General features: G+C 40.8%; 2 protein-coding genes and 1 long non-coding RNA gene across 3 annotated transcripts; all 3 read right to left on the bottom strand.

Moving 5' to 3' along the window:
• Positions 1-4,505: 4,505 nt before the first annotated feature.
• On the bottom strand, positions 4,506-9,681 carry LOC143863889 (uncharacterized). Its single transcript, XR_013241021.1, has 2 exons — positions 9,082-9,681; positions 4,506-5,771 (listed from the first exon to the last, which is right to left on the bottom strand). It is a non-coding gene; the product is annotated as an uncharacterized LOC143863889 (long non-coding RNA).
• Positions 9,682-12,382: 2,701 nt separating this feature from the next.
• LOC143863343 (uncharacterized) lies at positions 12,383-24,436 on the bottom strand. The gene is made up of 3 exons (XM_077374026.1): positions 23,133-24,436; positions 22,423-22,967; positions 12,383-12,501 (listed from the first exon to the last, which is right to left on the bottom strand). Exons 1-3 carry the CDS (start codon positions 24,434-24,436, stop codon positions 12,383-12,385), a joined length of 1,968 nt encoding a protein of 655 aa, XP_077230141.1.
• A 237-nt stretch (positions 24,437-24,673) lies between these two features.
• On the bottom strand, positions 24,674-26,776 carry LOC143863342 (uncharacterized). Its single transcript, XM_077374025.1, has one exon. It carries the CDS (start codon positions 26,774-26,776, stop codon positions 24,674-24,676), a length of 2,103 nt encoding a protein of 700 aa, XP_077230140.1.
• Positions 26,777-26,977: the final 201 nt, after the last annotated feature.

The following is a 26,977-nucleotide window of genomic DNA, read 5'->3' as shown; positions in this document are numbered from 1 at the left end:
GTCTTAATATTGAATGCAAAATGAATGGGCAATATTTTATTTCTTACTAAATTCTTTATGGGATTTGTTAGAGTTAAATTTCAATTTCCTGAATAATTTAACTGTTAACTTTGTGTTCTTTATTCGAGAAAAATGTTCCAAAATTATTCAACTGGAAATTCTCCATGAGAAATCTTTTATATTTCTACTTGGATAAAATTGGAATTTTAATTGGGAACACTTATGGAATTGAATTGTGTAACATTAATTCTAGATGCCCCGACTATCGTATAACATCAAGGTTTATTTTTCGATCATTTTACTATAGATGCTGAATTTGATTTTTTTCTCCTCACTTTGCAAGTTTGGGTTAATTTTGGTTCAGCACTGTAATAATTGACATGAAAAATGCTAGTTGATAGTGTATGCGATAGATCCTGATCGTGTGATTATAACCATCGAACTATCCACATAAAATTTATGTATGCAATTCTTCGCTAATTTTGTCTAGCGGTACATAATGGCTTCAAAGGGTATGATTTCCGAGCTCGACAAGGGAGAGAAACTAGACGGTAATAACTATGATATGTGGAGATGTAAGATGACCTACGTTTTGCATGAACAAAAGGCCTCCTGTACTCTGAGTAGGACTATGATTCAACCCGTGTCAGACAAGGGTGAGCCGGTGATTGATGCCACATATGAGTAGACCTGGCAAACGGGTAACCCGCGTGGGTACGAATACAACCCTTGCGGGTACGAGTACCGGCGGGTACGGGTAAGAAACACTAGCACAGGTACGGGTAGCCTTTCATAAACCCGGAACCCACCTGGGTAGGTACGGGTGTACCCGCGGGTAACTCGGCAAATTTAAAGAAGAAATTATATATATATATATATATATATATACCAAAAGAAATTATATGATGAATGGGTGTATGAACACATAAAGGTGGTATGATGGATGTACAAGCCTTGATATTTAATCCGACAGCATCTTCTTAACAAGTCAGCTGCTGTTCGATCAAATATCAAGGATGTGATGATGAGTACGTACATGTTTATACGCCCATTCATCATACAATTTTTCATTTACTTTAACAAGTGTTTGTTTTGGTACAACCAAAGATACCAGTCACATAGTCTGATTGCTTTGACTTTGTTTTGTTGGCCCACCCACATAGTCTAGTTTTTACTGTTTAGTGTTTATGCCATAAGAATAAAAAGTTGAAAACCGAATGGTGGGTAACCCGCGGGCACCAACGCTCGACCCAGACCCACCCGCGGGTCACGAGTACGGGTTGGGTGCGGGTGTTTTTTTTCGCGGGTAATGAAATTGGTACTTGCACCCCTGCGGGTCGGGTGTAACCGCGGGTACGGGTCCCATTTTGCCAGGTCTACATATGAGAAATGGTATGAGGATGACACAACCGCTAGGTACGCGTTACTTAGTGTTATACATGATGACCTTATCACCGCCTTCGAGATCCATGATAATGCCAAGGGCAGGTGAGATGCACTTAAGACTCGATATGCATCGGTGACAGCCAATAAGCTTAGAGTCATGGTTATGCAGTTACAAAACTGTAGGATGGAAGAAGGTTCGAACGTTTGTGACCATCGATCTGCCAGTTGACAGTTGTCGATCATGTACTCAATGACGAGAAACAAATTCGTGTCGTTATTAAATCCAGTCCCCCTCTTGGGTAATGATTAAAACTCTATTGACCCATAACGCCAATGTGAAGAATCTTAATGACCTTAGTTTTTACCTAGAGTTAGAGGTTGAGCGACGTTCTGCCGAGGGTGAGACTCATGTACATCTAGTAGAGCCTAAGACAAGGAAGGCTTTATCCCCAAGGCAAAGAAAGGGTAAAGGGGGCAAGGGATTTAAGAAAGGGCGGAAATTCGAAGTTGAGAAAAAGAAAGACTTTATCCCCAAGGCAAAGAAAGGGCATCAGAAGAAGCGTGCTAGAATTGACAAGTCAAAGCTCATGTGCTTTAACTGAGGTCAGAAGGGTCATTTTGCAAGGGAATGCAAAGAACCGAAGGTATGCCCATTGTCTCACCTTAATGTGAGTGCTTTAAGTTTGCTCAAAGGTTTTGATAGTTGACCAATCTTGTCCTTATTGGTTTTTGGATTCAGGGGCAGCAAAGAACATGACGTGGGATAGGAGTGGATTCGTAGATTTCCACCCAATCACCAAGGGAGTTCACCATTTATACATGGGAAATATTGTGGCTTAGGATGTGCTTGGAGTAAGCACCTACCACCTTCAGACACGCATTGGCCTCACCTTAGTTCTTCATGATACTCTTTACTCTACTGGCATGAGAAATCTGATTCCGATTTTAGGACTAGTTAGAGATGGATTTGAATTGAAGTTTTTAGGCGATAGGGTTTCTATTCGTAAAAACAATACTTTATATGGTTGGGGTTTCATTTGTGATAATTTATTTCGATTGGATTCTATTTGTTCTAATCAATGAATGAATTTAAATATTATGTGTGAATAAATCATTTAATATTATTGATGCTTCCAAATTGTGGCATCAAGATTGGGACACTTTAGTAAGGATCGTATGTCCAGGTTAGCTAAGGACGGTTAACTTGGACGACTAAATGCCATTGATTACCCCACCTGTGAGTCATGTGTGTCAGGAAAAGCGAGTAGAAAACCCTTCCCTAAAGCTAAGAGAATTGAAAATTTATTAGAAATAATCCACTCTGACATATGTTGGCCTATGAGTGTAAGGGCTAAGAACGGTTCCCATTATTTCATCACTTTTATAGACGATTTCTCCAAATACGGTTATGTATACCTTATAACTCGTAAATACGAAGCGTTGGACATGTTCAGGCGCTATAAGTTAGAGGTTGAGAACCAATTAGAGAGAAAGATTAAAATCTTAAGGATTGATAGGGGTGGAGAATATACGTTTGATTTGTTCGATCAATTTTGTATGGATAATGGGATCGTCCACCAAACCTCCATGCCATACACACACCCAAAAAAATGGTGAGGCAGAGAGGCGGAATAGGACCCTTCTTGATTCCATTATCCATGGAATCGTGAATTAGGGGTGCACAATAGCTCTAAGTCCTATTTTATAATAAGTTATATTTCAAATGATTCCATTATCCACGGAATCGTGAATTAGCGTGACCTCGCGATCAAATTCTTGGTGGAAATCATTAACTTTATAATGTTTTAATAATGGCTCACACTCCTTTAATGATCTTTTTTTATGGTTACGCAAATCAGACAGTTCATATATGAGAATTTGCTGAAAATTGTTTTCATCTCGTTCGTCGATTGGGTGATCTGCCAGTGATTTTTGCATATTACAGTTTTCATCTCGTCCGTTAATTGGGCGATCGTGAATTGATTGTTAGAATTGATCCGATTAAAATTCTAACAATCAATTTTTGGGTCCCACAAGGGGACGTGTATTTGAGACTGTTGATCTTGTAGGCCAGCACGAGTCAACCCACATGGTTCTAGTCTCATGCTGAACGCACATATCATTTGCAAGTCAAGGCTTAGGAAAATCAATGGTTTTAGCTTTTCTTGGCTGAAGGAAAAACTAGGCTTGACGGATCAAATGGCTAGGATCATCCAATCAAGATGGGGTCAATAGAAATGGGCCGGATTTGTGGTCTCCGGTCAGATCAACATACTCGATCATGCCAATGTGGCACATGTGCGGCCAAGAAAAGTGGGGTTACCACTTTTTAAACTCAAAACCTTGCAAAGTGATCATGCCAATGTGGCACATGTTTCAGAGGAATGATAGAGGCAAGGGCGCCCTTGAATAAAGAGCTGGAAAAGGGGCCCTCGATTGGATCCACTTCATTAAGTGTAACTGATTTTACATTCCCAAAGAAGTTTAAAAAGTCACCGAAAATGACATGGATCCAATCAAGGGCCCTTTTTCGGTTCTTTGTGCAAGAGTGCCCTTGCCTCTATCATTCCTCAAATTTTCGATAATAATTTTGCCTCGAAAAAAATGAAAGTTTTTATAAAAATGACGGTAACAAGAGGTCTATTGACGTTTGCACTGTCACATTTGGTAATTGCACTAATTCACCTTGTCTTTTATTATTTAACAGCTGTCAAAGGTCATTACAATTCCCAAAAAGCTCTCAAAAGTCAATTAAAAAAGAAAAGACAAGATGAATTAGTTCAATTATCAAACATGGTAGTGCTAATTTTAGTAGCCTAGAGTGACACTGATAAATTTCTATCCGAAATGTTTTTTTTTGTAATCCAAACCACACCAGGCCCTGTTTGGATCGCAAGAATTTTGTGCAAAAGTTTGAAAAGGAAATTTTTTTTCTCTAAAATTTCTTACTTTTTACCCACTAAAAAGATAATTGGAACCGACATTTTTTACCCACTAATTCAAATTTTATTTAGAGGGATTTACAATATAGAATAATATCAGTCCAAATGAGCAACAATCATTTTTTTTCCCTCTAAATAGCTGGGGAAGAAATCTCCACATTTTTTCCATCAGAAATGTTTTTCTTGCAATCCAAACAGGGCCTAGTGACCTTCGATAATTGATAATATCCCTCTAAATTAACCATAATCATATCTTGTCCCACTAAATCATGGGAAGATAAAATTCTCCCAAGTAAAAAAAAATCTATGAGAGAGATTGTCTGGCAATCCAAATGGGGAGGAAAACTATTTCTCCCTCGAGGTGTAATACAGTCTCCACCCCTCCCAAAAGAGGAGTCATCCCGTCTTATTCGGCAATGATCTAGGTCAGTTGGTAGTCCTCTTCCTGATTTCTAGAGACCCTTTAAGAAGATGAATGGCACAGATGAGCATCTGAAAGATCTAGCCCAAGGGTCTGTCTCTTCCCAAATGTCAGGTTACCAAAAAAGCTCAAAGTAAAGGATATGAAAAAAATAAGATAGAACAAGAAGCTTGAAGACCCATTAGGATATATGTGGGGTTATTGGGGCAATATGGGCTCAGTAATGATCAGTTGGGACAGATCCCCTCCCTACAGGATATAATCCTGTAGCTCATCCTGCCGCAACCAAAAGCGCAAATTGCAACTTAGTCTCCATTTTAAGGCAAATTGCAGCTCATCCTGTCGCAACCAAAAGCGCCGACAGATCCCCTCCCTACAGGATATAATCCCAATAGAATATGTGCATAGCACTAAGCCCGACATATTTGATGGACAAGTGCAGTACACTTGAGCATGTCATGCAGAACCAGTGTTTCAAAATGCGGTTGCGACTCAAAAACCGGACAAAGTAAATCTTATTCGACTCGGCAAGACACGGTCATTGTTCAGTTGACGCGGGCATAACTTGAGTCCAATGTAGGGTGCAATGATTGACTTTGAAGGGTAAAATGCGGCCAAGGTAAAAGGGGGTTGACTCAGGGGAGTCCATGAAGATGCATGGGAGTTTTGAAACTGTGTAGAACTTGTTGGAGGAAGAGAAAATGGTCCAATGTAGCAACAAATCACTTCCTCCTACTCATGCAGTACCGCTACCAGCCAATGTCAAAGTCATGGTCTCAGAAGAATCAACATTAAATCCCACAAAGTGCATTACTAGTCAAGAAGAGAGAATATGGTCCCTTGTAAACATGGTTGTGTTTCAGATGTCAGCACAAGTAAAACCATATGAACTGATCCTTGAATCAGTGAATCCAGGGTACCAACTATTTATACTGCCCAGCACATGAATTTTGCAGTTCTTATAGCCAGAGCTAAAAGTCATGGACAATCTGGACAATCCTTACCATCAGATTTGAGGAGTTCTGCAAGTTGTGAACGGTACAAGAGAGTCAACCATCTTAATGAGATTCAAACATTAAGGTTCTTAACTATAATACATTAGCAAACAAACAAAAAATGTTCAATATTTAGTGAAGACGATGCCTTGAAACAAATCTCAGTTTGAACTCCATATCCAATTGAAAAAAAATGAGCATGATAATCTAACAAGAACAACCAAACAAAGCTGAAGATACAGAAGATACTATTATTCTAATAAAGGTGGTAATAGAACATTGATCAAATTTATAACATTAGCAGGTTCGATATATAAGTACAGTATTGTTACAAGAAACTTTTTAGTGAATAATATACAGTTACAATTAAATCACTTATGAACCTTAAATGTACAAGATTATACATGGTTGTCATATTCAGTTAGGAACCTGGATGTTGGAACTCACCATGAGATAGATAGTCACTATTTCTTCTAAAATATTTCTCAAAGCATTGCTCTTCCATGCAGTATTTATATACAACTTTATAAACTTCAATTAATAATTTTGGAAATCAACTTGCAAAGTAGTCATCAAACCCTTCAGGAATTGGGCCGAGAAGTTCCTAATATAGCAACAATAAGCACTACTCAGTATTCAATATGAAACAGAACAAGAGAAAAAAACTTTATTAAGAGCGATAAAAGTATCAATAATAGAATGCAAATCTTTATCATGTATCCAAATCCTTATTCTAATGTAAAACAATGGATTTAGTTAGGGCCTCTTTGGCTACCCGTGAGAATTATTTGTCTACAATCTTATATGCAAATTGTATTGAAGTTATATACGGGGAAACGTTTCCTGCGCGATACCTCAAATAAGTTATCTGAGCAAGAGCTCATAAAATCATGTGGGCCCACATTGTTTGGATGATCCAAAGGTTGCATTTGATAGGCCCTTCCAAAAAATCAGCTCCATAGGATCATCCTAACCCTTCGATTTTTGGAGGTTAAAAATGAACACATTTGTGGAGGTTTATATCCATCCACTTTAACCTCCACAAATCGAAGGGTTAGGATAATCCTCTGGAGCAGATTTTTTGTTCACACTCTATCGATCTTTGGACTATCCAAATGAATGCTTTGGATCATCCAAACAATGTGGGCCCACGTGATTGTTTTAGCTCTTGCTCAGATAACTTATCTGAGGTATCGCGCAGAAAACGTTTCCCCATACATACATATATATATATATATATATATATATATATATATATATATATATGATTATTAGAAAATAATGATAATAATAGTTTTAGAAATAATATAGTTAATGGCTTCGAAGGAGAGGTGTTATTATCCCATTTGTAAATAAGATTAACTTAAAGAGGAATGCTAACTGCAAACTCAATTATTTAGGTACTATTTGTTTTGGATTTTGAGAACTGATTGTGATTGCAATATGGAATTTATTGTTTGATGAATATTTTGTATTTTGTTTAGTGATTCATTGTATCATGAATATAGTTTGTGCTTTGCTTTACTAATCATAGAATTTTATATTTAATTTAATGCTTTTGAATGGAAAACAGATAATTACTCAGTTTATTCTTGTTTCTGACCTTTTTATATTTTCAGTAGCTTTTCTCGTCTTTATATATAAATATGAAAAAAAAAAATCTTATGATTTACAATTCGAACCCTGTTACGATTTACGATTCACTTCCGATTTTCAGAACCTTGGAGACATGTATGCGTGTTTGAGGTGCATAAGCAGACCTTGCTTCTGTAGATAGACCTTTCTCTGTAGCCAGCATTCTACAAACTTAAGATAATTTTATTTGCAAATAAGGTCTCATTTTTGTGACATCCAAAGCAGCCCTAAAACTATTATCTACTATTCAATACAATAATATAGATATCTAGTTCATACTAGGGGGTATCAAGAAGAACGTTGCACTTTTTTTTCTCTTTGTCCAACCACCTTGGATTGGTCCCATGCAATGAGGCACGCCTGAAAGCTCTGATTGGTCCCATACAACAGCTCAGATTCACTACAACCATTACATTATAAAGTTGTCATTTTTAAGCTAGATTGTAGGTGATTGTTACTCTCTTTAGTTAGGAAAGTCGTCTTTTTCTTGCATTTTCCAGTCTCTTATTAATCAATATTTTTACTTTTTTTGTTGCAAGAAAAGTAGAAGAAGAGAGAAAGAGCGAGAAGAACAAGAGAGTGACTAACTGACTATCAAAGCCTCTATCGCATATTTTTCAAAAAAACAAAAGCCTATCTTACATGTTTATTCAACTATCTCATAACTGCAATGAGATCGATAGAGTGACTAACAAAGAACCTCTCTTAGATGGCTATTCAATTATCTCATAACTGCAATGAAATGCCCCACAAATCAAGTGCACAAGTCTACTAACACAAAACTTTGGATGTCAATCTCATGCCGCCCACATTTGAGTGATGGCTATTTAATGAGGGATCGGGAGGGAAACAAACCAAGGTTATTAAATTGACCCAAAAAGATAAAAAAAAATGAAAGGGTTCACTCCTAAAACCAGCCATAAGTAATGAAAGCAAAGCTCACTGGAACTGCCTCATTTCTGATTTAACATGAACTACATTTTCTTCATATCCTAACAGTAGAATACAGAACATTAGAACTCTACACTATCACATCATCATAAGGATTCCCAAGCTAAAACATTGTTAAGGTCAGTTCTACTACAATTAAGGTTGAAACTCTGTCTAAAGCCTAACTATACCAGTATTTGCTCTTTATTAACAATAGAAAAATGAAGCAATAAGAGACAAACTAGGTACAGGTAACTATGTACTATAGCCAAACCAACATTGATCATTCCTTTAAATAACACCATCAGAGATGATTTCTAACATGCATTTTAAGTCATTAAATATTATATCTCATAATGCAACTGTATCAAATAAGAAATCATTCCATAATTCGTGTTCTCTTATCTAAGGCATAAAAACCATTTCAAGCAACCAATTCAAGGCAAGCTGCACAAACACAGCAATAACCAAAGAACAATTCCCACTAAGCACGGAAATCAAAATTCTCACAGAATCAATTATGGAGATCAAGGCAGAATATGAATAACAAAGGAAAACTGAGCTGGTGATGCATATCTAAAACAAATCCTAAAAAAAAACTCAGCATGACAGGAACATTTAATACTTTGAGGCATTTAATAGAGTAGTTCGTGCACACAATAAAACACATATCCACTATTAATTTTCAAAACCAAAACTGAATGATCTTGAATCATGATCATGCAAAATGCAAGGAATAAGCATAGAGAAATAAAAAAAAAATGAGAATTACCTGGTCTTTAGCAGAAAATGACGAACTTGAATTGTCCATATGACCTTGTGATTTTACCTAAGCTCGATTCTCCCTCTTTACTTACTTCCAATTCTCAAAATCTTACGGAATTTCTTCCAGGTCTGAACACCCCAACTGATTTTGAGCTCCCTTTTTTCCTTTCTTCCAGATTTTAACAAAAATCTCAAAGTTTCTTACTCTCTCTTACAGATCTCTCACTCTTTGTTAAAATTTCAAAGCTAAAAGATTACACATCCAAGAATTTCAAAGCTAAAACTTCCGATCTAAAGATTTCTAGGTTTGATAAAGGCAAAAGTAGATCTAAAACAAAATTCGAATAGTGAAAAGGAATTGATCGGATCTGAGTAAGAGATGACCGGATCTAGGGCATGAGATGAGAAAATGAGGATTTCCAGAGAAGATTAGAGATTCTAGGGCTCAAAGGAAGGTTAAAACAGCCGGATCATTATAAGGAAAGCTTGATTGGAGGTCAGCCGGAGCTTGAATTCGCTGGTGGATTCACCGAAGAAGAAGAATTACAGAAGGTTTAAGGTTTCGGTGCTCTTCTTTTCTCTCTCTCTCTCTGATTAAGATAGCAAACCCTCTCTTTTTTGACAAATGAAGATTAATTTGGTATTTATAGGTGATTTTTGGATGTTGATATTTACACTACCATTTGATGAGACGCGCGGTTGACGCGAGAATTTGATAAAGCGCGGACAATCGTGTCCCATTCGGATTTAGATCGCACCGTTCCAGGATAAAGTCGCCCCCCCTCTCAGGATAAACTCACCCCCCTTCTGCATTGCACTACACACATTATTTAGGCTCGTTTGCTAGGCAAACGTGCTCGAATTTTGATGAAATTTCGCAGGGACCTTGGTGGGACCCTAACCTGCTTAGGGTACAATTTGAGGTCATAAATCTCTGATTTGGTGGATTTTTGCACAAAATTGGAGGGTTTAGGGCACGGTCAAAATGGGGTGTCTACAGATGCCCCTCTTTGGCAGAGGGTGGTTGTCGCGCGAATGTCAAAGCTGAACAGACAACACATTTTGATAGGCCCAAAATTGATTGAAAAGGAACAGAATGAAGAAAATGATTTTGAAAAGATCGAATTGTTGGAAGGAAGTGATGCCTCAGGGGTCTTGAATGGAAGGGTTTTGGTTGCTTGCTTGATGCTCTCAAAGATGTTCTCAAAGAGACTTTGGTTCTTTCTATGCTTTGGGCGAATGTTACCAAGAAAAATTTGGTTTAACGCTCGGGGCGAATACTCTTAGGAAGAATTTGGTTCTATGCTCGGGGCGAATACTTTCAAGGAATAAATTTTGGTTCTATGCTCGGGGCAAATACTTTTAAAGAAAAATTTGGCTTTACGCTCGAATGTTACCAAGAAAAATTTCATTCCATGCTCGGGACGAATACTCTTAAGGAAAAATTGGTTCTACACTTGGAGCGAATGCTCTTGGAGAGAATTTGGTTTTGTAAGCCCAATGGTTCCCACCTTGGCAATTCCCATCTTATTTTGATGATTCCAATACACAAGTGATTTATGATCACTAATGTGTTTGATTGTCTAAGTTGTAGATCATAATTGCTTAAAGACATCATTGCTTGGATTAAGGCCAAAGAAGCTCGCATTGGACCGCTTATGAAGGCCAAAGACATCGAAGATCCAAGACAAATGAAGACTTGATGAATCGCATTGAAGATCAAAGTCAATTTAGATTGTATAAAATTCAATCTTAGTTTTAGATTTTAAGAGGCATAACTAAGAAAATAAACACACACCCAAAATTTATATGTGATTGTCTTTGTGGTGTTCCAACACCTTGGAACCCTCATAGCAATCCCAACTTGGTGTTAAGTTGGAAGCCCAAAAACATGAAGTGAAAATCTGCTCTTCATAGGCTTCTCGGAACTCCGAGAAATATTCTCGGAACTCCGAGAAATGGTCCAGTAGACTTTTTTTCATCTTCTGTTTGTATTCCCGGAACTCCGAGATTTTTTCTCGGAACTCCGAGAACACTGTAACGGTCATATTTTGAGCCGTTGGGAATTTTGCTGGAATTACCACAATGCCATTGAACGGTCATATTTTGGTTTTCCTATATATATGGGCATTCTAAACTTCAAGACCATTAATCCTAACACTCTAAAAACCTACTTGAACATCTTTAGAGTGAATCAAACTTGTTTATGCCTCTCATCATCTAAGATTAGGATTTGGATCTTTAGGCTATATTTGTACATCTTCTACAAAGTTGTAAACCCTTGTGAGGGATTTTTGTTCTTTCTTTCTTATTCAAGAAATTGTATCCGGGCGAGTGTTCGGAGAAGCGTAGCCCACTCTCCGTGGTGAAGATTGCCACCAAGGTTAAAGGTAATCGGAATTTGTAATCAGCACCGATCTTCGCCGAAGTTAAGAAGATCACTTAGTGAAGCCATCAACAGGTCTTTGTTGGTGGAGTGGAGTAGGCCTCGCGTTTTGAGGACCGAACCACTTTAAATCTCGGGTGCACTCTCTCTTGAACTCTAGCTCTTTATTTTGCATTGCACCTCTAGATTTAACTTGTGTAATTGAATTTCATTTTGATCTCTTAATTTCCAATTTAGGTTTGAGTTTTCAAAAGATTAAAACTTGATAGGATCCTAATTAATTTTCACTCCTCATAGTTGCCGTACTCGGGACCACCCTTGGAATTTTAGGTTTCTACGCTTGGAGCGAATACTTTCATAGAAAAATTGGGTTCTACGCTTGGAGCGAATGCTCTCAGGAAGAAATTTAGTTTTACGCTTGGGGCGAATGCTCTCAAGGAGAGTATGGTATTTCGCTCGGGGCAGATGCTTTCTGGGATAATTCGATTTCTTCACTCGGGGAGAGTTTGGTTTCTTCACTCGGGGTGGATGCTCTCAGGGAGAATTTGGTTGGGTTCGAATGCTTGGTTTGATTACAAACTTCATTTGTGAGTAGAAACTCCTCTGGGGATAATGAGGCAGACTCTCAATGAAATGATGAGAAAGACTCTCAGGGAATTGCTGAGATAGACTCTCAAAGGAATTTGACTGAGGAGTTGAATTTAAAGACTATGTTCAAGCTCCTCTTATTTTCATTTGTTGAGAATATCCATCTCAATTATCATTGCTCACTTGATATCTTTTATGACCTGATTGTTCAGGGCATAAAAGATGCCCCTAGTTTGATTTAACTTTCATGACAAATTCATAAGAAAGCAAAAAGTAACAGGGAACAATAGAAGGCTTTCATGAATGAATGTTTGAAGTTACAAGGATTTCAGGTTTACAACAGACTGTATCTGTATGACAATCTCCTCTCATTTCCGATGATCTCTGCCATCTCATATGGACTTGAAAGCCTCCCAGATGGACTAGAAGGTTCATCATCTTCTGAACTCCGTTCTGCTTCGTATCACACTTGAGGAGACACAAATTCATCATTTTCACTTTCGCCTTCTTGCTTCTTGTTACCCCAGCTTTGTGAGAGATATTAAACTATATAGGCTTCCCCACACATGACTCTGGAACTTGACACTGACTCGACAGAGAAAGGACTTTGACAAGCAATGAATGAGGACTTCAACGGACCTATGACTTAGACTCGAAGAAAGACTGAATCTGCTTCTTAGTCTGATAAGTGTTTTAAAATGGTACAGTCTATCACTCTTAGAATCTTTTGAAAACCATATTTAAAGGTGTTTCATTCATCTTTCCGGTATTTCCTTCATGGTTATTATCCCTTTGGATTACTTAGTCTTAACCCCCTAGCTTAGAGAGTGTCAGAAAAATCTTTGCTGGCGCTTACTCAAACTTTGGATTAGTGCTGCCAAAAAAATGAAAGTCTTGTTGGCTTTCAGAGGTTTTGTCCTTTTTAAAGTCACTGCCATGACCAAATCGTCTTTTTAGGTTTTTGATTTGGCGAACCGCATGTTAAACTTTGGAAAGTCTATGTATTTTGACCGAATCTGGCCCTCCAGACTGCCTACGTATCCCCAAAGAAATGGGAATCAGGTCCGCATAGTTCGCCCATTTGGGGTTTCAAAGATTGTTTGTTTTATTTCTTTCTTTTCCAATGATTTGAAAGATTTGATCGAACCTGAATTGATTAGGTTGCCTACGTACCCTGTAGAAAGGGATCAGGTCATGGCGTAGTTCAGGTTCAATATCTTTTATGACACAAGTCACAAAAGATGCCCCTGGTTTGAGTTTATCAAAGAAAGAAGGTGTTTTTTTTAGGCCCAAAGGGTTTGCAAATGATTTTTGACTTTGAGGTTGTTGGCTTTTAAGCTCTAATCGACCAAAGACGGCCTCGTGGTGTATCTAAGCATAGTACTTCTTTAGTTGGTCCAGGTTTGTAGGTTCTGTTAATTTTTCTCCATTTTCATCGATGAGTCTTACGGCTTTTCCAGGCAGGACTTCATCAACAATGTAAGGACCAGACCAATTTGGCCTGAATTTTCCTCTGGGATCAAACACCGGTGCCCTGTATGATTTCAGGACAAGATCTCCTGGCTTTAAATCTTTGACTCAGACTTCCTTGTTGAAGGCCCTTTCGATTCTTCTCTGATACCCCTGGATGTGATAGAAGGCTCTCAGCCTCTTTTCATCTATCATCTGTAATTCCTGATGTCTGGCTCTTGCCCACTCAGACTCTGGCAGATTTGCTTCCATCATTACCCTTAGAGACGGGATTCTTAGCTCAACAGGGAGGACGACTTCCATTCCTTACACTAGAGAGTACGGAGTTACACCTATAGAGGATCTGATCGATGCCCTGTAAGCGCATAAAGCAAAAGGAAGTTTGTTCGACCAGTTCTTATAAGTCTCGGTCATCTTACTGATTATGACCGTGATGTTCTTATTTGCTGCCTCTACAGCCCTATTGGTCTGCGGTCTGTAGGGAGACAACTTGTGATGCTTTATCCTTCACATAGGTGCACTACATCTTTCTTGAAATGAGATCCATTGTCTGAAATCAACTCATGAGGTACTTCGTATCTGCAAATGATAGTTGCACGGATGAACTTCGCAACTGTATTCGAAGTTATGGAAGCATACGAAGCAGCTTCTATCCACTTCGTGAAGTAATCAATGGTTACTAAAATGTACTCATGTCCACTTGACGACTTTGGATAAACTTTGCCAATGATATCAATCCCCCATACTGAGAATGGCCATGGCGAGGTCAAAGAGTGTAACGCTGGATGGAGGCACATGAATAAGATTCGCATAGACTAGGCATTTATGACATTTCTTCACGAATGCGAAGCAGTCTGCTTCCATTGTAGGCCAATAGAATCCAAGTCTTAGGATTTTCCTTGACAACATCTTACCATTCATGTGAGGGCCACAAATACCTTCATGCATTTGTTCTATGAGCTCTGCAGCCTGATCTTCATCAACACACAGAAGCTGTATCCTGTCAAATGACCTTCTATACAATTCTTCACCACAAATAATGAAGTTGTGTAAGCCCAATGGTTCTCACCTTGGCAATCTTCTATGTTTTGATGATTCCAAACACAAGTTGAAATGTGTTGTATTTTTAACGTGTTTGATGTTTAAGTGCATGTTGTGGATCCCGTCCCGAGGGGGAATGGTCCCACGAGGGTGTGTGTTTTTATGATGATAGCGCATTTGTCCATTGGATTTGAATATGATTGCTTTTTTCATAAATTTAGGATAAAAGTCCTAACTTCACGAAAGAAGCAACTGACCAGAGTCGCCACCTAGATTAGGGATCTAGGACCCATGATTAACTCTGTTAATTTGGTCTACATTTTGAGTCCTGGGTAAGTTACCTGGTTACGAAGTCGGAAGATGTACCGCACGAAGTGTACAGCACCGACCTTGCCTAACTTTTAAAAGCTTTAATTATTTTAGGTTTAACAAAGGGCGTGAATGTGAACTTTATTAACCTAGATGCATTCTAATTTTTTAGCCGTTCACAGTTTAGATTCATGCGGGCCACGAGTGCATCCTACATGCAACTACATGCCTATGTGCCTATGTGAGTGTTTTTGACATTTTATGAGATTGATGAGATTTGGTTTGAGTTTAATTAGATTGGTTGATTTGAGGTGAAGTGACCTATGCTATATGAACCTAGATCTAATGCAATGGACCTAAGTTGTATTTTTAGCATATTTGTGAACTTTGGATTCTAAGAATTCTATTTTGAGAACCTAGCGTGTGATCTCTAAGTTTAGAGGCTAGAACTTTATATTTTGGAAGATTGAGATTTTCCATCTTAGATGATTATGAGTTCTTAGATTCTTCAAGATTTTTGAATTCTTTTGAGTTCCAAATTTAACAAACACAACTAATCATGCAAAGAAAGCAACTAGCAAGCAAAATATTAAAACATGCAAAGAGCAAAGCGAAACAACTAGCATGTGATTCTAAGCAGACGATAAGAACAATTAAAGAAATCTAAACATGCAACTAATCATGCAACTAAGCAAAAAGGAAACATCTAACATGCAAAAAGGGTTTAAGGAAAGGGTGAATGGGGGAATGGAAGGGATGAAGAAGGGTGTAGGGGAACGAGAAGGATGGAGAAAGGTGCGACTGAACTTGGGAGTGCCAAGTTGCCTACGTACCCCATGGTGGGGATCAAGCCACACGTAGTTCCATTGGAAGGGGGTTGGATCTTGAAGATGGAATTGGGAGTCGGGATCGGTACTTGAACTGGAACTTTGGCTTAGAACCTTAGATTTGGGATTGGAACTTGGAATTGGGCTCCAAAGAATTGGACAAGGAGTCTCCTATATTCGAGGAATTAGATTTGAGGGTTCGACGGATGAGCTTAGGAAATTCGGCCAAGTGAATGGGGTTTGGGCTGTGGTGAGGTGCAACTTGAAGGGAGCGTCACTTGGTTAAGGATTGGGTAAAGCAATTCGGTTCGGTCTAGGGGTGAGATTCGGTTTGGAACAAGAGGGTGTAACTTCGGTTGGGTATAAATGCATGACTCAGGTGGGGTCACTCTAGGTTCGGGTTGGCTTGGGCTGACTCGGGGTGACTCGGGTTGAATCCGGTTCGGTCCGGACTCACGTTGCGTCCATGTTGGACCGGGTAGGTTGAGTCAAGTCTGGTTGGAATGGGTTGCAACGGGTTGGGATAGGATGAACCGGGTTAGGTCGGGGCTGAACCGGGTTGGGACGGGGAGGAACCGGGTTGGGACAAGGTAAACCGGGTTGGGTTGGGGCTGAACCGGGTTGGGACGGTTTGAACCGGGTTGGGTTGGGGTTGAACCGGGTTGGGACAGGTTGAACCGGGTTGGGTTGGGGCCGAACCGGATTGGGACGAGGTTGAATCGGGTTGGGACAGCGTGAATCGGGTTGGGACGGGGCTGAACTGGGTTGGCTTGGGGCTGAATTGGGTTGGGACGGGGTTGAACCGGGTCGGGACAGGTTGAACCAAGTTGGGTTGGGGCTGAACCAGGTTGGGACGGGGCTGAACCAGGTTGGGACAGGGTGAACCGGGTTGGGTTGGGGCTGAACCGGGTTGGGACGGGGTTGAACCAGGTAAAGGCTGATCCGTGTGGGTTGGGGTTGACCCTGGTTGAGTCGGATTGGGTTTGGGCTGAACCAGAATGAGTCGGATTGGGTTTGGGTTAGATCCAGGTTGGAACGGTTGGGGTGGAATCCGGTTTGGTTTGAATAAACTGTATGGGTTAAGGTCACGAGTTAGGGTCGGGTTGAGTTGGGATGGACCGGGCTGATCCAGGTTGGGGTTCGGGCGGTACGGTTCGGGTTGGATTGGTTAGGGGTGAACCCAAGTCGTGCTTGGGAATGGGGCTGTTGGGCGATGAGGGAGGGGTAGGGCGCTGTTTGTGTGAGTGGGGAGAGGGCGCGAGGGCTGTAGGTGTGAGGGTATAGGTAGGGGTAAGGGTTGGGCGGTGGATTTGATTGGATTGAGTTGGTTGGATTGGGTTGAACCGATTCGGGGCTGAACCGGGTTGGGGTAGGGTTGTGGGTCCGAGTTGGGGCTGAACCGGTGTTGGGTTTGGTTGGGTTAGGTTGGGCGTGGGTCAGGAATTATGGATTAGGTGGGCCATGGGCTTGGAATGGGTTAGTTTAGGCATGTGACTGGGTTGGGTTTGGGGTACGGCTCAAGTGAGGTTGGGTTGGGTTAAACCTCAACTTGGGTTAGGTTGGCTTTGGTTTGGGATTGGGTTAGATGGGATATAGTAGAATGTTATCTGGATAGAGGGTATTGCATGAGGCTGTTGGATATATGTCAGGGGAGCATGGGCTGTTGGGGCATGCCATGGGAGCATGGGCATGATATAGTCGTGGGCTGTGGGGTGAGGCACAAGGGTCCGATGGGAATGAAATTATGGGAATTGGCATGTATATAATGGGGTATGGGGCATACTACCAGGGGTATGTGGTTTGGATGGGATGTCATCATTATGATGGGATACATGGAGGGGAGCATGCTGTTTGGGTATGGGGACATGGCTTGCTGTGGTGTTTGGCCAAAAGCTATAGGAAAGGGTTCGGTCAAATAATGTTTAGGTTAGGGATGGATATTTCATACAAGGGCTGATGCTCATGTGATGGGATATCCGAATGGGGTTGGGTTGATGGTTGAGGAGGCAGCATTTGGGTGTGAGGTTGATGCTAATTGGGCATGGAGTGGGGTGCTGTTTGGGCATGGGTTTGGTACGGCTTAGGGGTGTGGCATAGGAGTGCGTGTTTAGGGTGCGGGCTTAGGATGCGGGGTTGGGCGTGCAACTTGGGTTTGGGGTTCAGCTTTCGGTGTAGGTCCGGGTTGGAGTCGGGTTGAGTTGGGTTTAGTTGGCTAAGCATGGGGTCTGTTGGGTTGGGTAAGCTGTTGGGGCTAGGATTGAGAGGGAATAGATGTTGACCCTTAGGGAAAAATAAAAATGAAGAGAAGATGGGTTAAGAGAAGAGGGAAACATGCATAACTTCAAAGTCTACCATAAAAAAGAATATGATTAAAGATTAATCCTAGATGCTTCCTAACATGGTTTTTCTTTTAAAATAAAAGATATGCATGAAAACAGACCCTACATAGAATTTAAATAAATGCCTACCTCTTTGAAGACCCACTTTGTGTTTTTCTTTGATGTTAATTCCTTGAAGATGATTCCTTGCTTGATAATGACCGCTTTTGATATATATCTACCACCCAACGTATAAAATCAACCGATCCGGCAAAGATGGCCGAACCCTTGAAGAGATGAGGGAGAGGGACGAATTTTCTAAGAGAGGGGTTCTTCAGTTTTTTTGGGATGGTGGGATGAGAGGGTATTTATAGGAGAATGGGATGGCAAAAGTTACCAATGTGTTTGGGAAGAGGTGTAGGGTTGTGATTGGATTTGGAATAATTAGGAGGTTTTGGATGGTTGGGATGATGCCACTTAACATGTTGCTCAAAATATGAGAGATATGAGAATATTAGCAATTTTAGGGTGAGAAAGAGAAAAGCAAGTGGGTAGGAGGAATCTTGGGAAATTTGGCAACATTCTTTTTGCATAATCCAAAACTTGTATTCTTGGAGAAAAATCAAGCAAGTTTTGATTTGGGAAGATTTAAAGGTGGAAAAGAAAAGGTGGCATGTGTCCCTCACTACCTTTTATACATTGGGGATGATTTGGGCAACAATATAAAACGTCTAAGTTAGCCTCAATGCAACAAATCATTCCAATTAAATGGGGACATGTGTCCTTTTCAACCTCAAGTGAATCTTTTAACCAAAAATCTTGCTATACATGTATCTTTTCCAAAAGTTGTAAAATTAACCCAAACTTATTTCAAAATTTTTAAACAAAAGGGGAGGAGGAAACAAGCCACGTTTTCCCAAGCTTGGGAAAACGTGTGATGAGAGGAGAGAGAGGGTGAGGAGGGAGAACTCTCTTGAAAACGAAAAAATGTCGTTTTCCGGAGATGTTGGCATCCGATTCCGATAATTCTTTCGCCTTTGGAATCCCTGATTTTTTCTCTTTCATTTAAGCCTAATATTGCCATAGAAATACTGATTTTGAAATTTTCGACCAATGAGAGCCATCGATCTCCATCGGCAAATCACTTTTCCAGAGATTGGGCAAATCGGTGATCCAAACGAACCAACCGACTCGATCAATCTTGGATCAACGATTAAACCCTTTAAACCAAGATATCAAAGCCAATTAAGATATTAAAATATTTTGTTATCGATGATTTAATGGGATAATTTCGACGGATCTCATTCGTCCTGCCTTGATCCGTAACTTTTCACTGGATTTTTGCTTAATAAAAGTGACCCAATGTTTAATCCAAATTTGAGATCGACCTTGATTGATATTAATTTGAAGAAATGATCACAAATTCTTAGTAAAGAAAGACACCCATGTTGAAAAATCAGCCCTCGATCTGACGATTTACGGAAATCGGGTCTCATAATGGAATCAGGGTCCGGGCTGTGAGGTGACCCTAGCTTATTTTGTCTCGATTGATGATCTGTAAAGTCAGATCGAGATATTAATGCCTTAAAACATATAAATCCATGATAGAGGGACTCTTGCATGGATTTAACACTCTAAGTCACCAATCAGGGCATTTTTCCAATTTTTCGGATCTAATCGTTTTACCAGGTACATCTCTTTATTATTTTGGTTTTCAGGGAATGTGAGGATGCATATTTTACCAGTGAAATTCGATGGATCAATATATTAGGTTATTGTTGGTTGAAGTGTAGCAAAATGAGGGTGTCTACAGATGCCCCTCTTTGGCAAAGGTTACCTAGTAACCGCATGCCAAAGCTAAAGAGATATTCTCATTTTGTGGAACTTTAACTGACAATAGCCCAATTCAGATGGACGATGTGTTGTATCAATTTGTATTTCTATGGCAATTTTGATGAAATATTCCAAACAAAACAACCCGATACCCCCCAATACAATGCAATCCTAAATGCAGACTAATGCAGAATTTTTTGTGATTTTATTATTTTTTTATGCAACATACTTTTCTATCCTAATGATGCAAGATGGGACGATGAAAGCGTGGCTGATGATTATGGATGATTGAAATGATGATGATAGGGGTAGGTGGGTGTGGGTACAACTCAGGTCAGATTTTGAGGTGCAGGTGGGTGCGGGTGCAACTCAGGTCAGATTTTGAGGTGCAGGTGGGTGATGGGTGCAACTCAGGTCAGATTTTGAGGTGCAGCTGGGTGCGGATGCAACTCAGGTCATATTTTGAGGTGCAGCTGGGTGCGGATGCAACTCAGGTCAGATTTTGAGGTGCAGGTTGATGTAAGTGCAACTCAGGTCAGATTTTGAGGTGCAGCTGGGTGCGGGTGCAACTCAGGTCAGATTTTGAGGTGCAGCTGGGTGCGGGTGCAACTCAGGTCAGATTTTGAGGTGCAGGTAGATGCAAGTGCAACTCAGGTCAGATTTTGAGGTGCAGCTGGGTGCGGGTGCAACTCAGGTCAGATTTTGAGGTGCAGGCGGGTGCGAGTGCAACTCAGGTTAGATTTTGAGGCGCAGGTGGGTGTGGGTGCAACTCAGGTAAGATTTTGAGGTGCAGCTGAATTAGTGAGATGGGGTTTAACGAAAATTTAATTTTCCTGTGAAATCGACCTGTCTGCGGAAAAGGCCTGTCTGTTAATGAGACGAGGGCTAGTGGGACTAGGGGTCGGCGAGACGGGAGCCAAAAGGAATTTGATTCTGTCTGCGAAATTGACCTGTCTGCGGAAAAGGCATGTCTGTTAATGAGACGAGGGCCAGCGAGACTGGGGGTCAACGAGACGGGAATCAAAGAGGATTGGCCTAGATGGCCGGGTGAAAATAGCTTGGATGTACTAAATCCTGAGAGATCTTGCAATGACTGATTGTTTCTTGTTACTGCGGAAAAATGCACAAACGGATTTTACAAAAGTTTTCGAAACAAACTTGGATTTTATTGAATTCTCTGTTGATGTAGGGGTACATTATTTCCAAGGAAACCACATCTGGAGTTCATTAAGTGAACCGGTATTATTTTTGGTTCTGCTGAATTGCTTGACTGTGAACTGCCCTGTCTGGATTGGGCTTTGATGGCTTTGCTGGTTCTGCTGATTTTGCTTTCATGTATCTACCCTGTCTGGATTGGGTTTTACTTGATCGGCTATTTTTAATTGCTTCTGGGACTCCTTCTCTTGGGTTTTAATGAGTTATTGCAATGATTGGAGAAGATTGGTTTGTTTCCTTCTTTTGTCGCAGCTTTGGGGGAAGAAGAATAAGGAAATAGATGTGCAAGTGCACTGAAGATGATTTTTAGAAATTTTTCACTGGAGTGCAACAAAAATGGGGAGATGATTCGTGCTTCTGAGAATGATTTATATCTTTTTATTTGGCAGGTCAAGCCTTTCAAAGAAGAATTTATCCATAGATAAATATTTGTACTTATTTTGCTAGTTCAGTAATACTCCTCAGATTATTACTAACTCCTTTCGGATTGTTTGGTTTCGTTTCCCCTAGTTACAAGAATGCAGAGTTGGCTTGTTTGAACTATTTGGATTGGAGAGCTGCTTTGAAGTTTTGCCTTCTTCGATCTTATCTTACCATGACCAAATCGCCCTTCTGGGTTTTCGATTCGGCGGACCGCATGCCCTAGCTTTTGCCTGAATCGCCCTTTCGGGTTTTTGATTCAGCGGGCTTGCACCTTAATTATTGCCTAAGCTGCCCTTTCGGGTTTTCAACTTAGCAGGCGAATGACCTTAATTTTTGCCTAGACTGCCCTTGCAAGTTTTCAATCTAGCAAGTCTGCAGACTCCCCTTTTTTTTTTTTTTTTAGAACCTTAACACTGTTCACCTGAAGGACTTATGGGTTAAATGAGGTTTAACAAAGAAATGGCTTGAGGTTTGCAAATTTCGACCGAACCCGAACGAGCAGGTTGCCTACGTATCCTAGTGTAGGAATCAGGTCGTGCGTAGTTCAGGGTAGATGCCCCTTGTTTCAAGTACAGTAACCTTTTCTTTTTTCTTTTAAGCGACCGAACCTGGGTTGACCAGGCTGCCTACTTACCCCAGTGTAGGGATCAGGTCTTGCGTAGTTCAGGGCAGATGCCCCTAGTTTCAAGGTGTGAAAGGAATTTTTAGGCTCAAATAGTTTGCAAAATGGGGTTTTTCTTCTTTCTTTTGGGTCATAATTTTTGGGATTTTATTCGGCCAAAGGAGGCCTTCCGGTGTTCAAACATAAAACCTTTTTAATTGATCAAGGTTCGTTGGTTCGACCATTATATCACCATTCTCATCTTGGAGTCTGACGGCTTTTCCAGGTAAGATTTGATCCACAATGTATGGTCCTGACCAATTCGGTTTGAACTTGCCCCTAGGGTCAGAGGTAGGTGCCCGGTTTGCTTTCAACACCAAATCTCCTTCCTCTAATTCTCTGATTTTAACTTTCTTGTTAAAGGCTCTTGCTATTCTGCGCTGGTAGCCTTGGGTGTGGTATAAGGCTTTGAGTCGCTTTTCATCCAACATGTTTAGCTCTTGATATCTGGCATTTACCCATTCTGTCTCGGGTAATTGACTTTCCATTAGTACTCGCAACGATGGTATGTGGATTTCAACCGGCAACACAGCTTCCATCCCATAGACCAGGGAATAAGGTGTAACTCCAGTAGAGGTTTGAATTGATGTTCTGTAGGCCCACAGAGCATATGGAAGCTTGTTAGACCAATCCTTGTAAGTTTCTGACATTTTGCTGAGGATGGCCTTAATATTTTTATTTGCGGCTTCGACAGCTCCATTGGTTTGTGGCCTATAGGGCGAGGATTTGTGGTGCTTTATTTTGAACTCCTGGCAGAGAGTAATCACTTCTTTCTTAAAATGGGAGCCTTTATCTGAGATCAACTCGTGTGGAACCCCATATCTGCAAATAATGTTGGTTCTGATGAATTTGGCAACCGATGCTGATGACAGTGAAGCATATGAGGATGCCTCGACCCATTTGGTAAAGTAATCGATGGCTACAAGAATGTACTCATGCCCATTTGAGGATTTCGGTGAAATTTTTCCAATAATATCAATGCCCCACATCGAGAATGGCCAAGGTGATGTGAGAGAATGCAATTCTGAGGGTGGTACATGGATAAGATTGGCATGTACTTGACATTTATAGCATTTCTTAACAAATGCAAAACAATCTGATTCCATTGTGGGCCAATAGTATCCAAGGCGCAAGATTTTCCTAGCAAGCATTTTTCCATTCATGTGCGGGCCACAAACACCTTCATGGGTTTCCTCAAGGATCTTAGCAGCCTGATCTTCTGTGATACACAAGAGTTGAATGCCATCAAAAGACCGACAATACAATTCATTTCCGCATATGACAAAATTGGAGGCTAATTTCTGTAGGGTTCTCCGTTCTTTGCTGGAGGCTTCGGCGGGATGCCCCTGGCCTGAGATAAAGTTTTTGATATCTGTAAACCAGGGTTGGCCATCCGGACATCTGGCCGTTATTTCTATAACATCACAATGAGCAGGAACCCACTGTTCTTGGATTGTTATCGGCCTCATCTTCTTTCCATCGGGTATGTCTATCATGGAAGCTAATGTGGCCAAAGCATCTGCAAATCGATTCTTTGCTCTCGGTAAGAAAGTAAATGTGATGTTTTTGAATTGATCCACAAGAACATCTAGGTATTCATGGTATGGGATGAGCCTATCCTCTCTGGTTTTCCACTTCCCTTTGGTTTGACAAATGATCAGCATCGAATCACCATATGCATCAAGCTCATCAATGCCAAGGGCTAACGCTGCTTCCAATCCCACGATACATGCCTCATACTCTACCATGTTGTTGGTGCATTCGAATTGCAGCTTGACAGCGAGAGGGATATGTTCATTCCGGGGTGAAATGAGCAATGCCCCTACTCCTTGCCCCTTTTGGTTGGAAGCACCGTCAAAGTATAAGGTCCACCTAGGTTCATAGCTCTCCTCCTCCATTGTCATAATTTGCTCATCTAGGAAGTCTGTTCTCAAGATACCAGTTTCCTTTATTGGGATCTCTGCTAATTGTTCAGCCACAGCCCTGCCTTTAATAGATTCCTGAGTGACATAGGTAATATCGAATTCTGAGAGCAACAATAACCATCTAGCGATTCTCCCTGTTAGAGCAGGCTTTTCAAAAAGGTATTTCAAAGGATCCATTCGAGACAAAAGTATCACTCTCTGAGAGAGCAGGTAATGCCTAAGCCTTTGGGTGGCCCAGACAAGTGCTAGACATGTTTTTTCTAAAGAAGTGTACTTTTGCTCGTATTCCAACATTTTCTTGCTCAAATAATAGACGGCTCTTTCATGCTTGGTTTCAGGATCTTGTTGAGCAAGCATACAACCCATAGCTGTATAAGTGATTGACAGATATAGTAGCAAAGGTTGCCCTGAAATTACTGGTGCAAGCACAGGTGGTTCAGATAGGCATTGTTTAATTTTGTCAAAGGCCTCTTGGCATTCTTCTGTCCATTCCTTAGATGCATTCTTCTTCAGCAACTTGAATATAGGTTCACAGGTGGAGGTTAGGTGAGCTACAAATCGGCTCAGAAATTGGATCCTTCCCAGAAAACCTCTAATTTCCTTTTATGTCCTTGGAGGAGCCATTTCTTGGATTGCCTTAATCTTTTGAGGATCAACTTCTATCCCCTTCTGGCTGACTAGGAACCCCAGCAATTTGCCGGATGTAACACCAAAAACACATTTACTTGGGTTGAGGCGAAGCCGGTATTTCAAGATTCTTTGGAAGAATTTTCTCAAATTCCCGAGGTGATCTTCCCTTTCTTTTGCTTTGACAATCATGTCATCCACATATACTTCCACCTCTTTATGAATCATATCATGCAACAGAGTGGTGGCGGCTCTTTGGTAAGTAGCTCCTGCATTTTTCAAGCCAAATGGCATCACCTTATAGCAGTAAGTGCCCCATTGTGTGATGAACGAGGTTTTGATCAAGTCTTCAGGCGCCATCTTGATTTGATTATAGCCCGAAAAGCCATCCATGAAGGAGAGTAAGGCATGGCCAGCAGTATTGTCGATCAAGACGTCGATATGGGGTAAGGGAAAGTCATCTTTAGGGCTTGGTTTGTTCAAATCCCTGAAGTCCACACACATTCGCACTCGGCCATCTTTCTTAGGGACTGGTACAATGTTTGCTAACCATTCAGGGTACTCCACCACTTGTAAGAATCCTGCGTCGAGCTGTTTTGTTACTTTTTCCTTAATTTTTAGAACCCATTCTGGCTTCATTCTCCTTAGTTTCTGCCTTTTTGGTTTTACCCTTGGTACCAATGGAAGTTTATGTTGGACGATTTCCTCGCTTATTTCTGGCATGTCCTCGTAGGACCAAGCAAAGACTTCTTTGAACTCTTGCAGAAGGTTCACTAGTTCCTCACGCTCCATGGAAGTTAGTGTTTTCCCGATTCGTATTTCCTTAACTAGTGTTTCGGTACCAATATTTATCACTTCAGTTTCTTCTTTTAAAGGCTGGGCTCGGCGTTCCTCCTCTTGTTTAAGCAGTTGCTGTAACTCAAGGGGAGGTTCGTCGGCCTCCTCCTCCGAGGAAGGTTGTTCACTTTGATTATTATCATTATCAGAAGCACAAATATCAGAAGAAGACACAAGAGGATACTGATAAATAGATTTCATTGAAGCGAAAGCAAGTACATTCTTATTGAAACTATCCTGAACAGGCTCAGGATTCACAATGGAAGTAAAAGCAGAAATAGAAACATCAGAATTTTCAGAAATGACAAATGGATAAGGGAGAGGATCTGCACTCCAGTTGGAAGGGACACAATTAGCTGCGGCAATGAAGCTTTGAGGATTAGCATATGCAGAATCTTCTCCAATCGCTGCAATAATAAGACAATCTTCTGTGAAGAGAGAGTTCAGAAGGTTTGGAGCCAAGCAATCCTGCCAATCTTCCTGTGTATCTATGGTCTCAGTTGGTTCTGCAAAGAGGGACTCCAAGAGTCCTGGAGTAAGGTAGTCCTGCCAATCGATAGGGGGTTCTGCAATGGTACTGATGAGAGGCTCTTCTGGTATTTCCAAGTCATAGAAGATTTCAATCCCAAAAAGAATCATTCCCGTGTCTGGCTCAAACCACGGCTCTGCAAACCCGTGGTATGGAGTGGTTTCTCCCCTTCTGGTAAAGTACCCGTTTAGAGACAATGAGTACGAAGGTATCGAGATCACACCCCCATTTCTGCGAATTTCATTTCTTCTCATCATTTTAGCTTTCATCTGGTTCTTCTCTTTGTTTGTAGGTTTATATCCGAAGCCAAAAGTACCTTCCATAGGCTCAACATCAGGCCACGACACCATGCCCTGTTGGTGCCATCCCAATCCCATTCCAGGGAAAAATCCCTGCCTCTTCATCATTTTGGCGACTGAGGGGTTGAGGGTGCAAATGATCATGGGAAAAATTTCTTTTGCTGCTTCTTCACAAGTGATCTGTGCAATTTCCAAGGAAAAACCATTCAGCATGACATCTTTTCCGGTGATAAGGAGTGACTTTTCTTTTGAAATTTGGGTGACTTCCAAATCTTCATCACCTCTGACGGTGATTATCTTGTTGTTCTTGATGAATTTTAGCTTCTGGTGAAGGCTTGAAGCAATGACCCCCTCTTTATGCAACCAAGGGCGGCCTAACAGCAAATTGAATGAGGTTTTGATATCAAGGACCATGAAGTCTACTTCGAACTTCTCACCTCCAAGAAGGATTTCTACGGTAAGAATCCCAATGACATTTCTTCGGGTGTTATCATAAGCTAGGATTCCTTGCTGGGAAGGAGTGAAATTCTCGGGTCCAAAACCCAACATGGTAGCTGTCTGGAGAGGGAATTCTCATGCCCTGGCAGACAATGGTAACATGGAGGGCATGAATGT

Source organism: Tasmannia lanceolata, unplaced genomic scaffold (assembly GCF_043159265.1).
Source record: "Tasmannia lanceolata isolate RefF3 unplaced genomic scaffold, GAP_Taslan_0.1 ptg000044l, whole genome shotgun sequence".
In the NCBI taxonomy this organism is placed as follows: Eukaryota; Viridiplantae; Streptophyta; class Magnoliopsida; order Canellales; family Winteraceae; genus Tasmannia; species Tasmannia lanceolata.
Note: the sequence above shows the minus strand (reverse complement) of the source record. Positions and strands in the feature narration are given on the sequence as shown.